The sequence below is a fragment of the Amphibalanus amphitrite genome, unplaced genomic scaffold, assembly GCF_019059575.1.
Source record: "Amphibalanus amphitrite isolate SeventyFive unplaced genomic scaffold, NRLGWU_Aamphi_draft 000402F_arrow, whole genome shotgun sequence".
NCBI classification, from domain to species: Eukaryota; Metazoa; Arthropoda; class Thecostraca; order Balanomorpha; family Balanidae; genus Amphibalanus; species Amphibalanus amphitrite.
This window is the reverse complement of record NW_024881896.1, coordinates 268,131-284,680: the sequence shown is the minus strand read 5'-3', so window position 1 is coordinate 284,680 and position 16,550 is coordinate 268,131. Positions and strand designations below refer to the sequence as shown.

Here is a 16,550-nt window from a genome sequence, read left to right as displayed (position 1 = left end):
CGTGGTCCCTATCTCTTAACCATTACGGGAATCTGATGACGTCATCAGGCTTTCGAACGTCCGTTAAATGTTTGACTAAAACGTTTTGTAGCACGCGGTGGTATATGCTGCGTTGCGCGCAACAAATGCCGCACTTTTAAATAAAGTCGCTAGGAACAGCGGAGATCCCAAAAAGTAGACAAAAGTAAAAGTCTAATATCTTGAAAACCGGTGAATATTTTTCGGTGAAATTTGGTAGATATTCGTTTTCGCTCTTTCTGAACCGAGCGACATCACTTTCATGCCAATTCATAAACTTTTTTGAAGGTGGGAGGGTCCCTTTAAACTGGCCATAAATACCAAAAAATACCCAACCAGATTCCATGGAAAGGAATAAAATCCAAAGAAAACCACCTCACCATCTTCTTCTCAGCAGTGTTGTCAATATTTGGCGCACTTGCTACAAAAACTTTCTTAAAAAATGTTCTATTGAAGTGCTGATGCAGGATCTGTGCCGAAATTTCCATAGCAACTAACAGTAAGTCAAAAGAATAGCTCAGCTATTCAGTTTGAAGGCTTGAAATAATATAAGAAAATTTTGTATTATTATTTTCCCGAAGCGTCTATAGGAAATGATTAGAGTCAAAGTCAAATATGTTGAAGTAAAAGGACACTGACGTCATTTTCTGAGCGTGCCGAAAGCTGCTTTGAAAGAAATAGAACATAATTCTTGACATGCTGCTATGAGCATTGTATTTTTACATTTTGCCAATCATATGTTCGAAGCCCTATTTACCCATATGTTATTCTCATCTCTTTTGGTTACAATATCATTTTGAAAAGTAGGTGCTATTTGTATTACAATTTATTGATATGTTGGAATTGGCACTGCACTTAAGGCATGAAGTAAAATTCATGTTTGCTCTGTTGAATGGAAATATCTGTTTATTGATGTAAATTTACATCTAGGATAAGGATACAACTAATGAAATTTAAAGAGGAAAAGTCAACCATAAATTGTACACCAATGAGGGCAATGAGCAATCTGTAAAGCATCATAATCTTAGTTGGTATGGGGGGATTTGGAAGGTATTTTTTGCAGGATATTGATATGGCCCTTTGTTTGTTTGTTTGTTTGTCATTTTTTTATGATTATGGGCATGGACAATGGACAGAAATAAAGTTGAATTGGTGCAAAAGCATAAACTTATTACGAGGCACCCCTTCAACAAAACAAAACAAAACAGAGCATCACCGAAATAAACACACACACACACACACCAGGTCCCACGCGCAACCCCGCCGCCCAGACAGACCTTCCGACCACTACAGCTGGACCACACGCGCTCCGCCAGCCTGCGGCCTCCCCCCTAACTTTGTACAACGGCCCGTCTGGCCAGACCGGGACGGTGCCGTTCCATGGCAATTGGCATATGCCGTCCCGACCCCGGGGAGAGCTGAAGGATACCTCCCCTGGCCCTGCAGTGTCCAAGACAGGCTGCCAGTTTTTACATACCTGAGGCTGAGGACTCTTGCACCAAAATCATCTGGCACCAATCCTTGAATTATGTTGCACTGTACACCCACTCCAAGACTCTACTGTGACAATTTACCTATAAATTCTACCAAGCACCTGTAGGCCTATGTTATGGGCTAGTGCAGAATAGTTTACCACTGCTAGTTAGGCTAACTCTGAATTTGTTTTTTTTATTTTGCCTAGCTAGATAGTTTGGTGCAATAGGCCTCTGGTCAGCTCAGATCAAGGTGCTCAGATCATACATGCATGGTCAGGGCTGAGATTGAGATCAAGGAGCAAGGAAAGTATGCCTTTTGTTAAGGAAAAATTAGTGATTCTCAGTAATTGTTGATCAATGCAATTCAAGAGACAGACATTGCTGTTTTATATTTTTCAGGTAGCAATATGGCTGCTTCTGGTTTCCCAGCATCTGTAGTTCAGTGGGGTGTTCCAACCCCTCAGGAAGATGGTGAACCTTCACAAGCCAGCTATGTGGAACCAGCTGGATACAGTGCAAGTAATGTTCTCTGTGTTCCCGTGACAGGAGAGGCATCCAGTCCACCCCAGTCAGAAAATCTCTGCCTGCTGGCCTCAGCAGGCACAAACACATCACCTGCTGTACAATGCATCATTTGTGGCCAGTATACGAGTGATCCAGCTCTGAAGTCCTCTCAGCTGGCACCTTTTTCTCAGAGGTCCTCTGTTGAACTAGATGGTGTATCACTAGAAGTGAGTTCAGTTTGCCACAGCTGTGCCAGCCTTTTTCAAAGAGTTGATTACCATTGCATGCTGGCAAGCAGAATCAGGCATGGATTGAAAAAATGTGCTGATGCCAAACACAGTTTTCAGGTGAGTGAATCTTCATTTTCAGTGTTTGATCTTCATTTTCACTTCATTCCTATCTTCATTGGGTGGCATGCTCCTCATCTCTATAAGGAAATTCATTGTTGTTAGCATTTGAAAACATTGATGACACTGCAAAGAGGTGGCCCAATGTCCCAAGATTCACTTTTGATCATAGCCTGACGGCCTGTGGTGATCATGCCGCCAGGTGCCGGGGGACTTTATCCAGCTGCAGTGCAGCCTCTGCCCGGCACAGGTGTCGGACCGGCGCGCCCTGGCAGCCCACCTGAGCTCCCACCTGCAGGGCGGTCGGCTGCCGTGCGCCGCCTGTGGGCGCAGCTTCTCCGGCTGGCAGACGCTGCGGCGGCACGCGCTGGCCGCCCACCAGGGCGCACTGCTCAGCCGCTGCCAGCGCTGCCCGGCCGCCTTCAGCTCGTCCGCCAAGCTTGTAGCGCATAAGCTGGCGCAGCACGGCGTCGCGGAGAGTCTGCGCCGGCACCGGTGTCCCGTCTGCCGGCGCCGGTTCGGCCGCGCGCACCGGTACGCCGCGCACCTGCGCACCCACGGCGCTCCGGCGGCGGCCGAGCTGCGGCGCACGCTGGCGGCACTGGCTGCCGGGCGGACCGCCGAGCGCGCCGCGGAGCCCGCGCCTGTGGCCGGTGGCGGACGGACTCAGGACGGCGGTACGCTGGAGGGTCGCCGGCCGGCTGAGCACAGGGTGGAGAGCGAGGAGGAGTGGCAGAGGTCGGACGAGGACGGACTGATCTCTGGTGAGGATCGGTCTCCAGACGAACCGCCTGTATCGGACGGCGACGCGGGAGCTCCAGGGGATGGTTGTTCGGACTCACCCGCACAGACAGACGTACGAGACTCAGCAGCGCCCAGTCAGATGTCTGCCACTGCTGGCGACGCGGTCGGGTTCTCCTGTGACCAGTGTGACAAAGTGTTCAAGCGTAAACAGTCACTGGAGCGGCACGTCAGTGCCATGCACAAACCGTCGGAGAACCTGAGGTGTGACGAGTGTGGCAAGTCGTTTAGCATCAGGTTCTACTGGCAAAAGCACATGAACCGCCACCGCGCCAAGCGGGAGCAGTGTGTCAAGTGTGGCCGTCAGTTCGTGAACGGCCGGGCGCTGAAGAGGCACAAGTGCGTGGCGGAGGAGCTGGCCGCCGAGCTGGAGGCGTCGGAGCCGGCTCCGCTGACTCGGACGGAGCCGGCTCCGCTGACTCGGACGGAGCCGGCTCCGCTGACTCGGACGGAGCCGGCTCCACAGTCACAGTCAGAGCCGGCTCCACAGCCACAGCTGCCCCAGCAGCCACAGTTGGAGTCGGCGACAGCGACCGGCGCCGGCGGTCCGTGTCCGGTCTGCCAGTGCCGGCTGGGGACCGGTGAGGGCTCACAGGGCGGCCTGGACCCGGCGGACGGCGGGCGGCCAGCAGCCCCCTGCACCTGCGGCCCTTCACAGCCAGCGGCCGCTGCAGAGGCGGCGGTCCCCTCCACCCCGGGCACCCAGTACACGTGCGAGACCTGTGGCGAGTCGTTCGCCACGCTGGCGCGACTCAGCGTCCATAACCGGTCTCATCACGAGCCGCGTGCGCACATCTGCCGCACCTGCGGAGCCGTGTTCGCGGCCGCCTCCGAGCTGCGCAAGCACAGCTTGCAGCACCGAGAGCGCAGCTACCAGTGCTCCGTCTGCGGCAAGTGCTTCCGCTGGAAGAACAACCTGGACATCCACGCGCGTATCCACGCCGACGAGCGGCCCTACCAGTGCGACATCTGCGGCCACGCCACGCGCTGCTCGGCCAACCTGCGCCTCCACAAGCAGCGCGTGCACTCGGCACTGCGGCCACACGTGTGCCCGCTCTGCCAGAAGGGCTTCAAGGAGCGCTACAGCATGACGATCCACATGCGCAGTCACACAGGCGACCGGCCCTACGTCTGCGAGTTCTGTGGCGATGGGTTCGTCACCAAGGGGAAACTCAACAGCCACATGAGCAAACACTCTGAGCGGCGGCCCCACGAGTGTCCGCTCTGCCTGAAGGCCTTCAAGACGGCGGCTATCCTGGGCAAACACTGTCGCAAAGTGCACGGCATGGCTGTGGAGGAGGCGGCAGCGCGTGCCGGTCGTCCGCCCCCGCCCCCGCCCCCGCCGGAGGCTGCACCGCTCAATCACCAACTAGGGACGCACCAATACCTGACTGGTTAGGTCGCTTAACAATGATGTGTACCACTGTTCAACTATCTGTAGGCCCTTTCGAATCACTGCACCATGTGCTCCATTATGAGAAACGAAGGGATATGTTTGTAGGATGCTATTGTGCTTCCAGTAGACCAGTTTTATTGGTATCGATCATCAGGATGCTGGGCTGCAGTGGCGTATCCAAGGGGGGACCCTGGGGGTCCTAGGGTCCCCCCTGGAGCAAAAAAAAATTTTTTTTTTTACTCGAAAAAAATTGAAAACACTTTGAGGGCCCTTTTCACCACTTACATTTTTTTTTACATAATGAAAAGTATCAATTACATTTCTAGGGACCCTTTTAGGACTATCAGAGGACCCCTTTAGGCCAACGAGGGACCTTGTAGAGTAAATTAAGGGCCCTTTACAACGAACAGGACCTTCTCAGGCACACAGAGGGCCCTCTCAGACACACAGAGGGCCCTCTCAGGCACTCAGAGGGCCCTCTCAGGCACTCAGAGGGCCCTCTCAGACACACAGAGGGCCCTCTCAGGCACTCAGAGGGCCCTCTCAGGCACTCAGAGGGCCCTCTCAGGCACTCAGAGGGCCCTCTCAGGCACTCAGAGGGCCCTCTCAAGCACTCAGAGGGCCCTCTCAGGCCCGAGGGCCCTCTCAGACATCTTGAAGAGGTCGAAAAGAGCCCTCTGAGCTCAAAGAGGGCCCTCTGAGATCAAAAAGGGCCCTCGGAGGCAACAGAGGGCCCTACAATGCAACAATAGAGCCCCCTGTGGTCACCAAAGGGCCCTCTGAGGCGAATAGGGGTCCTTTTAGGCAAACAGAGGGCCCTTTGAGGCAAACAGAGGGCCCTCTAAAGTGGCGAATAAAGGGACCCTCTGAGACGAAAGGGGGCCAGAGCCCAGAGAGCCCTCTCAGGCACTCAGAGGGCCCTCTCAGACACTCAGAGGGCCCTCTCAGACACTCAGAGGGCCCTCCCAAGCACTCAGAGGGCCCTCTCAGGCACTCAGAGGGCCCTCTCAGGCACTCAGAGGGCCCTCTCAGGCACTCAGAGGGTCCTCTCAAGCACTCAGAGGGCCCTCTCAGACATCTCGAATAGGTCGAAAAGAGCCCTCTGAGGTCAAAGAGGGTCCTCTGAGATAAAAAGGGCCCTCGGAGGCAACAGAGGGCCCTCCAATGCAACAATAGAGCCCCCTGTGGTTACCAAAGGGCCCTCTGAGGCGAATACGGGGTCCTTTTAGGCAAACGGAGGGCCCTTTGAGGCAAACAGAGGGCCCTCTAAAGGGGCGAATAAAGGGACCCTCTGAGACGAACGGGGGCCATAGCCCAGAGGGCCCTCTCAGGCACTCAGAGGGCCCTTTCAGGCACTCAGAGGGCCCTCTAAGGCACTCAGAGGGCCCTCTCAGGTACACAGAGGGCCCTATCAGGCACACAGAGGGCCCTCTCAGGCTCACAGAGGGCCCTCTCAGGCACACATAGGGCCCCCTCAGACACACAGAGGGCCCTCTCAGGTACACATATGGTCCTCTGAGACACACAGAGGGCCCTCTCAGGTACACAGAGGGGCCTCTCAGGCTCACAGAGGGCCCTCTCAGGCACACATAGGGCCCCCTCAGGCACACAGAGGGCCCTTCAGGCAAACAGAGGGCCCCCTGAGGCAAACAGAGGGCCCTCTCAGGTACACAGAGGGCCCTTTCAGGCACACAGAGGGCCCTCTAAAACACACGGAGGGCCCTCTCAGGTACACAGAGGGCCCTTTCAGGCACATAGAGGGCCCTCTCAAACACACAGAGGGCCCTCTCAGGCACACAGGAGGCCCTCTCAGGCACACAAGGCCCTCTGAGACACACAAAGGGCCCTCTCAGACACACAGAGGGCCCTCTCAGGTACACATATGGTCCTCTGAGACACACAGAGGGCCCTCTCAGCTACACAGAGGACCCTCTCAGGTACACATAGGGCCCCCTCAGGCACACAGAGGGCCCTCTCAGGCAAACTACACAGAGGGCCCTTTCAGGCACACAGAGGGCCCTCTCAAACACACAGAGGGCCCTCTCAGGTACTCAGGGGGCCCTCCCAGGCACACAAAAGGTCCGCTAAGACCAGCAGAGGGCCTGTTAAGACGAACAGAAGGGCCTCTGAGGTACGAGGGTCAATTTCAGGCCACAAGGTATCCTATGAGGCCACCAGACGGCCCTCTTAGATTAAAGATGGTCCCTGGAGGTCACCAGAGGGCCCTCTGAGGTGAACAAAGGGCCCTCACAGCCACCTCAAAGAGGGCCCTCTGAGATCGAAGATATCAAAGAGATCAAAGAGGGCCCTCTAAGGCGAATGGAGGGCCTTCAAAGGCCACAAAGTGCCCTCTCAGGCCACTGGAGGGCCTTCTGAGGTGATATGATGCTATGTCAGACCACCATGAGCCCTATGAGGTCATCAGGCCCTCTGAGATCAAAGAGGGTCCTTGGAAGTCATCGGAGGACCCCTTGAGGCCCCTTGAGGCGAACAAAGGCCAGAGGGCCCCCCTTAGACACCACAAAGAAGTAAAAAAGATCCCTCTGAGTTCAAAGACAGCTCTCTGAGATGTAATAAGGCCATTTGAGGCCTCTGAGGGCCCTCTGATGCCACAGAGAGGCGCCCGCTGATACCAAAATAGGGTCCTCTGAAGTCTGAAGCCACCAGAGGGCCCTCTGAGGCGAATAGCGGGTCCTCACATCCACTTCAAAGAGGGCCCTCTGAAAATCAACTGGCCCTCGGAGTCAGTGTCCCAAAATTGTATTTTGGCTTGGGTGTCAGAGGGGAAAATAGGTCACCCAAAAGGGGGATAAGAGTGGACAATTGTCAGTCACAGGGCAGCCGGAGCCCTCTGAGAAGGTCACTTGAGCCTTACAACAGAGGGCCCTCTGAGGTGATATGAAGGCTATGTCAGGCCACTATGGGCTCTATGAGGTCAGCAGGCACTCTGAGGAAAAGACTGGCCCTCTGAGGGGAACAGAGGGCCCTTTAGAACAATCAGAGGACTTTTTAGGCCAACTAGGGGCCTTAAGAGGTCAACAAAGGGCCCTTTGGGACACAAACAGGGCCTCTCAGGCCACCAGGGGCCTCATGTATTAGACAAACATACGGCCATCTGAAGTAAAAGAGGACCTTTTGAGGTAAACAAGGGCCCCTGGAGAGAAAACAAAGGGCCCTTTCAGGTACCTAGAAGGTCCATGGAGGCCACTAGAGTGCCCTTTGAGGCCAGTGATGGTCTGCAGAGGCCCTCAGAGGGTCCCTCTGAGGGTAACAGAGGGTCCTTAAGACGACCAGAGGCCCCCCTTGAAAATGCAGGTGTCACAAGGTCCGGTTTGCATCAAAGGTCAGGTAGCTATGCCCAGTTTTGGCTCTCTGTTGCCGACGTGTCCCGAGCTGTCGCAAAAAAAAAACGATGTGGTGGCACCCACCCTCCCACTCGGCCGGCCAGGGTCCTTCTAACCAGAGATGCGGAGCCGTGGAAATTTCAGACGTCTCCGGCTCCAGCTCTGGAGAAAAAATCGGCTTCGGCTCCGGCTCTGGCTCCGGCTTCGACTCCAATACTCAGTACATCCTCTATACAATTAAATACGGGTGGAAGAGAAAAGATGAAGGATTGGTTCACGTTGCTTCTGTATTTGCATAACAAGGCTATTTTTAATACCACATGTTTTACTGCCTTGTACTGTCAAACCGAACTATGTAGGTCAATAATTTTTTCCTCTTCAAAAAAGCAGCCGGAGTCGCCGCCTTTTGGACGGCTCCGGCTCCGGTTCCGGCTCCGGGCAAAATATGCCGGCTCCGGCGGCTCCGGCTCCAGCTCCGGCTCCACACCCCTGCTTCTAACTCGGCTTCTGAGCCACGTACCAGCACGCCAAAGGCAGCGTTCGAAAGGACGCAAACAATAATGACGAAATTACTCTGGTCATTTTTAGATCAGGTCAAAGGTCAGTTCACATAGGTCATCCAAGGCTAAATTTTGCCAATTTTCTGGTCCAATTTCGACAATTTTCAACAAACCACCGCATCACTCGGAAATGAATGCCGTGCCGGGGAAAAGCGTAGTTAATAGCTCTTTTAACCCGCGCCGGGCCGGTGCTCTGAGATTCCGCGCCGGGCCGGAAGGGGGGTGTGTCTGAACACCCCCTTCTAACTCGGCTCCTGGGCCACGTAGCGACACGCAAAAAGCGGCAATCGAAAGAACGTCCAAAATAAGGACGAAAACACTAAGCTCATTTTTTGGGTCAGGTCAAAGGTCAGGTCACCAGGGGTCACCAAAGGTAAAATGTTGACTATTTCAACATTTTGGAAACTGCCAACGACTATCTCGGGAACCGATAGAGCTACAGCGCCAGAGAAAAGGGCATTCAATAGCCCTTTTACAGACCTTTCTGAGTAATGTTTTCAGATTTGACCTCAGGTCAACGGTTTAGCCTCCAGAGGGCAAAAACTCCAAAAATAGCCGTTTTTACGAAAAGCGTTTTTTTCGACAATAACTTTTGACTCAAAAGAGTCATGACATTAATTTTGCCAGCATCGTGTTCCTCTCGTCGAGACGCGTCGAATGAACTATAATTGGACCTTGAAAGGTCAACTTGAAAATTTGACCTCAGGTCAAGGTCATGACCTGACCGGAAAAGGTCATGTTACATATCATTCGATCTGCAACGTCGATTCGAACACATCTAAGGCGTTTTCAGCGCTCTAGCACGCCTCTATCAGAAGTTATTGGCGAAAAACTGTTAGATTCTGTTCGTGACCTGAGATGACCTCGGGGACATAACGAGGGGTCACAGTTGCCATTTTCCGATTCAGTGTGCCAATTTTACTTACATCTCGATGTTAGAGAGTGTCTAGAATAGCGTTCGTGCAAAACAGACGCTTTTCAATTTTCTCCCATTGACTGATAGGTAATGGAGAGGCCGCGATACTGACCTGACCTTAGGTCACCGATATCGAAATTCCGAGATAAACATTTTATAGATTATGTTGCTCTTATCAATCGCTGAAAGTTTCAAGGCAATCGATCAATCGGTGTAGCTATGACGAGCATTTTTATTTTTTTCTGAGGTGAGGTCACTTGGCGTGACCTGGTGACCTGACCTAAGGCGACCTGGGTCTGAAATTTTCACAACATGTGCGGAAAATATGCACAAACAGGTGTGGAGCGCCGCCGTTTTTGAGATATCTGCGAAAAACCGCAGGGGGTGTTCAAACACCCCCCCCCCCCGGCCCGGCGCGGGTTAACACCCGTTTCGCCGTTTCCATCCTCAGGACATTCAAATCCTTCTCCTCCATGCCGCAACCCATGATCCAGGCTGGACCTGGACGGGCAACTTTATACCATGCGGGCGGCTCCCATTGGAGCGCACTGCAGCTCCTAAGGAAGCACACTCGTAACCGGGTGCAGTGAGCACTTTGGGGGCTGCAGTCGGCCTGTCCTGTTGGACAGGCTCAGCCCCGGTGACTCACCAAGGTGCCCACCCAGACCAATGTCTCCCTCAATTCCTATCATCCTTCCGGCCCTGAAATGGTCTGGTCAGACCGAAAGGGTATAGCCCAACAAAACAAACAAAACTCTTTTGACACTCTTTCTGTAATTTGTGCTCAGATTTGACCTAGGGTCAACCTTCCAGCCTGGGCCCAACCCAAGGCGGGGCTAAACTGTGTTCAGATTTGACCTAGGCCTGTTAATTGTACACCTTTTATCTCGGAACATTTTTATGTTTCTACAGCTCTGTAGGGCTGACAGCTCTTCCTGCGAAACCTTTTTTGGGTCGAAAATGGCAGAACATGACGTCATTTGCGGCCAACCTATCATAGCCTCTGGAAAAAAACAATGGTCACAATGTGTAAAATGGATGCCCGTAGAGGTTCTGAAAGTTTGGTGGGGATATCTGCAGTCATTTAGGAGATAGCTACGGAAGAGGGCAGGGGGCCGTTTCGCCCCCCCCCCCCCCCCCACGGGACGCGGGTTGAACGCCCTTTCAACTCAGGCTACAAGAGCCCTTTTGCCACTTAAGGGCCCTTTCAACCCAGTCAGTCAAGGGCCCTTTTGACTGCGGATCCCCCCTGAGAGAAATCCTGGATACGCCACTGCTGGGCTGTGAGTTGATGGATAACTGAGGAACATTTGTAAACAATATAATTGACCGGGCTCTTGTAACGCTTTATTTGTATTGCGGTTTTTAATCGGAAGATGTGATCTATTTTGAATAGGAAATGTATGCACCAAGGCTATTTATTTCTTTCATTCCATCTGCCTAATTATCCGTTGTCTAACTGCTACAAGGGCATGACGCAGAGCACACTGTATTTAGGAGTCTGTTCTCTCTCTCTCTCTCTCTCTCTCTCTCTCTCTCTCTCTCTCTCTCTCTCTCTCTCTCTCTCTCTCTCTCTCTTCCCCCTCTCTCCGTCACTCCCTCTATAGGTATACATGTAGTTATGTCCCCACGCCCAAATGAATTGGTGTCATGGATCAAAATAGCCAATTCATATAAATGTAGGTACCTTGCCGCCCGCGTGTAGATATGCTTTAGATATACCCATAGATATACAGATACGTATACAGTCTGTAATCTGCATACCTATGCCATGGATGAAGTATTCCGGAGGATGAGGAATACCTAATCGTATCATGGCCTAATCCATGCCTATGCACTTACCTATCGGCCCATGCACGGAAAATATTGCGGCTCTAGTGCGTTTATATTGTATTCGTTGTGGGCAGCCGACAGGTATGTGATACATTTATTCAAATATTTTCTCATAGTTAATTGTTTATTTCAATTATGCTACGAGATCTAAATTAGCAGCATTTTATACTGATATTTTCAGGAACATTACCTACGACAATAATATGCTTGATGCTTCATTCATCACTATTGTGTCTGTATCTTTTTGTGCTTTTTGTGGCGCCTTTTCAACATGTCGGAGGTAGGTGTTTATTCTATTTCTGATATAATTGGTATTTTTTAGGGAATAAAAATTCTTTGAGGAAGTAACATTCCACTCAGGGCTAGTTATGACCTTTTCAGTAGTGAGGAAACGTCCGACAAAAACATTGGGAAGTGCGTCGTAATTGCCTCATGCGTGGTTTATGACAATCTGCGTGCCTATTTTCCTTTTTCGAAAGGTTTTTGACTGATTTATTTTACAATCCATTAACTTCATCCTTTTAATCTCGGAGAGGGGTGGTATTTTTATGGTCAATAAATGTTATGCTCATTTTCCAACAGTTTGTATTATCTCGGAGTAGGCGAAGCCGCAAAAGTGTGAACACTGGGCATGAACAACGACAGATCTTGATCAGCTTAATTTTAAGCTACTGCTGACTTTAAAAGTTTGAAAAATCATTTGAAGATGCAACATTAGCAGTGTAACATTATCAAATGCAACATTTTATCCATTGCATTGTGATTATCTAAAGTTACAATTGCTAATTGCTATGTAACAAATAATTGAATTGTAAATCTATGGACAATCTAAAGCCTTGTATTGTAGGAAAACAAATGATAAGCATCAATAACTGCAATTTTGTACTTGATGTGCCCAAGGTTTCCTAAAACCAGTAAAAATATAACCCAGTTTCTCTTATGAATGAAAATCCCCAGCTTATTCTGGACAGTGTTTGTTCTCATGGACAGTTCTCATGGACAACAGTTTTTATAGCAATCTCAGCACCGCCATTGAGCAAAGCAAACTTAGGAAAAAGATATTGAATTATTGGCTCTTGAATTATGAGATTTTGGCTATTGTATTGTGCTCAAGTATGCTTTGCTGTATGATTTTGGTTATTGCCATTATAAATTAATTAGTTTCTGGTGTCTAGGTAGTAGGTACCTTCACCACTTATGAAAACCTGTATTTGAAGGCCCTTTGATTTGAAATTTGGTATGAGGTTTGACTGGTGTGGAGTATGGACAAATGGCTGGGTACTCAACAGAAAATATTGGGCAGTGATTTAGAGGTGCTAAATGCTAATTATGCTTCATAGTATGTACACGAGTTATTTCAGCAAGTTGCCTATTCGTGTGAATGAAAAGGCTAACTCTCAACCAGTTAGGTGAGGTTGTGTGTGACTATAAGGTGTTGGGTTCTTCTGAGCCAGATAGCCACCTCCCTCACCATCTCACTGTTCATTTCAGCAGACCAGCGGGCGCGACCAGCCGTCGCCGGCGGGCAGCGACCGCGACCGCGAGTTCGAGCCCACCGTCGACATGATGGTCAACGACTTTGACGACGAGGGCACACTGGACGAGGCCGAGGCAAACGAGACGGCCGAGCAGCAGCGAAACGAGGCCGACCTGCTGCAGCAGGAGCAGGACATGCCCATCGAGAAGCTGCTGGCCATGTACGGCCGCTACCCGGACGGCGGCGGCCCGGCCGACGCCGCGGCGCCCGCACCGGACGCCAGCCCCACGCCGGACGCCGACGGCGACGGAGAGGACGCGGCGGCCGACGGCGACGACGCCGAGGCGTCCCAGTCCAGCTCGGCCTCGGAGGAGGCGGCCAGCACTCAGGTGAGAGAACTCTGAGCTGCTCAGTGATCTCACCGTGTCCGAACCACTTTGTTTTGTCCTTTACTTACTTTACTTTGTCATTACAATGCCCGAACTCAGCCGTTTCCCCATTTTACAAATTGCGTGAAATACCTATGCGTGCATCTTGTGCAGCGTTTTTTTTTCGCAATAGAATCAAGACACCATAGCAAGGTTTTACAGCTATCACTGTTGAAGGTTTGATATCAGTTGCTGTCACGTCATGTAACACCGTCCTGTGTTGGCAGGCGGAGAAGGAGCCGGCCACCGAGACAGAGGCCAGCGACCGTGACGGCGCGGACGCGGGCGGGCCGCCGCCGGCCAAGAAGGCGCGCCGCTCAGCGCTGTCCGCCCTCTACCCGGAGCTGGAGCCGGCCGGCGCCGCCAAGCGGGCGCTGCGCTCCGAGGCGCCCGCCGACGACGCGCTGGCCGCCGGCGACGACGGCGACGAGTCGGACAGCTCCGAGAGCTCGGGCGAGGACAGCAACTGGCGCAAGACCATCATGATCGGCAGCGTGTACCAGGCGGCCATCCCGGACGGTCTCAGTCCGTACGGCGACACGCCGCCCTACGAGAACGAGGACCGGCTGCTCTGGGACCCGGCCGTGCTCCGCGCCGCCGACGTGGAGACCTACCTGCGCCAAGTGCAGGACGCCCGCCTGCAGCAGGCCAAGGGCGTGTCTGCCGTGCCCAACGGCTGCCACATCAGGGACAACGAGCAGGTGAGTGCGGCGAGAGGGACCCAGCTACCCGTCTGTGGCCGAATGCGTATTTGTGGCGAATTGACCCTAACACCGGTGTACAACTTCAGAGGTTATAAACGAAAGACGTTATGGACGTTGCAACTTCATTGCCATAATTCAATGAAGTCGTAGTGAATATTTTTACCTTTCTGCCTCCGGTCATATCGAGTCCTGCATAAGCGTTTAAGATTAAGTTTCCAAGCAGGCTCGGTTGCTTTGGTGGGCTCGGGGAGCGTCGAACACCGATGCATTGTCTGCCATGTGACGCGGCCGCCGTGTCCCGCCAGGCTCTGTTCCTGCTGCAGCAGTGCGGCCACAGTGTCGAGGAGGCCCTGCGGAGGACCCAGATGAACAATCACCAGCAGATCGACACGCTCTCACTGTGGTCGGAGGAGGAGTGCGCCAACTTCGAGAACGGACTGCGCTTCTATGGCAAAGACTTCTACACCATACAACAACAAAAGGTGGGAGACGCCCGGCACTGTTTCGGGCTTCCGAATCAATACATGTATTTTCGTCCTTGAGACATACTAGCAATTCGCATAGGTAGTTGAAACTTGAATGTCAATCTTACATTGGTTTTCCGTTTTGTTTGTGCAGGTTCGAACCCGCTCAGTGGGCGAGCTAGTGCAGTTCTATTACCTCTGGAAGAAGACTGAAAGACATGACGTGTTTGCAAACAAAACAAAAATGGAGAAGAGGAAATACGCATTAAATCCGGGTGTCACGTAAGTAATCGTCTTTTACGAATTGCTATCATGAAAGGCATAGTGCGTTTATGCGAAATGGCGCAATCGACCCTAGAACGTGCGAACAAGTAGCCTTGTCCTTCTTTTCCCCTCCCCCATTGCTAAAAAAAGATTTCACTGTATTAATGTTTACGTAAACTGGGCTTTTCTTTGTTGGTGTCACTAATCTTGTGAAAGAGGCCCATATAACGATATAAAATTACCTACTGGTAAGGGAAGCTGGTACACGCTGTCGTATGCAGGGTCATTTAGGCATGATATAATAGTAGCGCTATGTATGTGTATGACCTGTCGGAGTGTCGCCGCCTGGTATTTGTGTATATCCCTGTGGGGTGTCCTGTGCCCGCTGACCGCCGTCCGCACCCCTCCCCTCACAGCGACTACATGGACCGGTTCCTGGAGGAGCAGGACCGCGACCCGAGCACGGCCGGCGGCCGCGGCGACGGCGACTCGCTGCCCAGCCTGCAGATTCTGATGGCCACCGAGGCGGCCGGCGCGCAGCTCAAACGGTGGCCGGCCGCGCTGGCGCCGCCCGGCTCCTTCCCGGCGGCCGGCAGCGGCGCCATGTCCGTGATGGTGGGCGCCGGCGGCCGGCCGTCGCCGTCCAAACTGCTGCAGCAGTGACCGACGGCGCTGGGTGCGCCAGTAGCCGGACAGAGGCGCAGCGTCCGGTCAGGGCAGTGACCGGGCCCAGGGACAGTGTGTGACGCGGCAGTGACCCGACAGCGCGGTGGGACTGTGTTCGGTCACACAGGCCGTTTCTACCCGTCCGAGTAGTACGCTGTGTGTTAAGGAGCGACCCGGAGCGAGAAGTGGTCTATTTATTACGTCGGTGTGCGACTCCGGGAAACGCGAGAGGGATAAAGTGCTATTCACGGTGAGGTGAGAGAGAAGACGTGCCGCGTGCCGAGGCAACTCGCACTGACCGAGGGCAATCTCGATCGGACTCTGCTGTCGGCGGACGGAGCGACAGGGAGCGGTGTTTGTGGCGCAGCGTCAGCCGGCTCCGGCCAACTGTCGGCGCCGGGAGATGTGGCCCGGCCCCATGTGAGTGAAGTCTTCCTGGGACGCGCCGCTGGTGGGGCGGTCCCAGCGGGCAGTGGGACGGTTGTGCACATCACTGCCGGGCCGAGCAGCGGCAGTGCGCGGTTCACCGGCGACGCCCAGTGAACGGAGCGGCGCCCCGGCCACCGCCGGCCGGGCGCCGCTCACCCAGTACAAAATATGGCGGGCGGCTGAACAGCTGCCGGCCGCGGCGGACCGACCTGACCCGACCCGCCGCGGATGGCGGCGGATGTACACCGAGTGGCTGACGGCCACCTGAACGCGACGTGACGTGACGTGACGATAATGGCTGTTACGGGCGGTGGGCGGGAGGCGCGAGCAGGCCCCCGAGACGCCATCCCGTCCCGACGTAGGTTACCTGAAGACGTAGAGATGCCACCTCAGTATCTGGCGCGGCCGAACCAGGTCATCCGGCAGCGAGCGCGGAGGTTCGCTGCTGAGCACCTGGCCAGCCACGGTCCTAGGCGGTCTATTTTCTTATTACTAGTGCCTGAAACGGTAGTGCGTTGTGTGGATGTTAATGTGCGAGTGAGGTCTTTTTGAGAGATAGTTAGGAGAACCCTTGCTACGCCAATTTCGCGTGTTGCTCGAATTGCTTTGAGAAGCGGAAGCGATGAGCATTTTTCACAAGACGCGTCAATTTCTTATTCGTTTATTCGCAACTGTGTTTTGTATTCATCAAATGCAGCCACCACGGATTGAGTGCTGTCTATGTGTTCGTCTGCGTATGTGAGCGGCTTGTGGAACAGCCGTCTTCTGGTGCGAGCTAGGGGCCTTTGAGGTCGGACTGTATCAGCCACGTGACATAACCTCATCTCATCGCGTCACGGGCTCTGTTGTCGGTGTCCCACTAAACGCAATCATCGAAAACAAGGCCGTGTTTGCCTCAGAGACCGGTGTGAGCTAAGCACGAGA

General features: G+C 53.2%; 2 protein-coding genes across 2 annotated transcripts; both read left to right on the top strand.

Moving 5' to 3' along the window:
* Window positions 1-760: 760 nt before the first annotated feature.
* LOC122390616 (zinc finger protein 668-like) lies at window positions 761-4,879 on the top strand. The gene is made up of 3 exons (XM_043383763.1): window positions 761-821; window positions 1,893-2,344; window positions 2,547-4,879. Exons 2-3 carry the CDS (start codon window positions 1,901-1,903, stop codon window positions 4,542-4,544), a joined length of 2,442 nt encoding a protein of 813 aa, XP_043239698.1. The 5' UTR covers window positions 761-821; window positions 1,893-1,900; the 3' UTR covers window positions 4,545-4,879.
* A 6,538-nt stretch (window positions 4,880-11,417) lies between these two features.
* LOC122390596 (mesoderm induction early response protein 1-like) lies at window positions 11,418-16,508 on the top strand. The gene is made up of 6 exons (XM_043383710.1): window positions 11,418-11,474; window positions 12,686-13,060; window positions 13,327-13,800; window positions 14,109-14,285; window positions 14,422-14,549; window positions 14,948-16,508. Exons 1-6 carry the CDS (start codon window positions 11,466-11,468, stop codon window positions 15,192-15,194), a joined length of 1,410 nt encoding a protein of 469 aa, XP_043239645.1. The 5' UTR covers window positions 11,418-11,465; the 3' UTR covers window positions 15,195-16,508.
* Window positions 16,509-16,550: the final 42 nt, after the last annotated feature.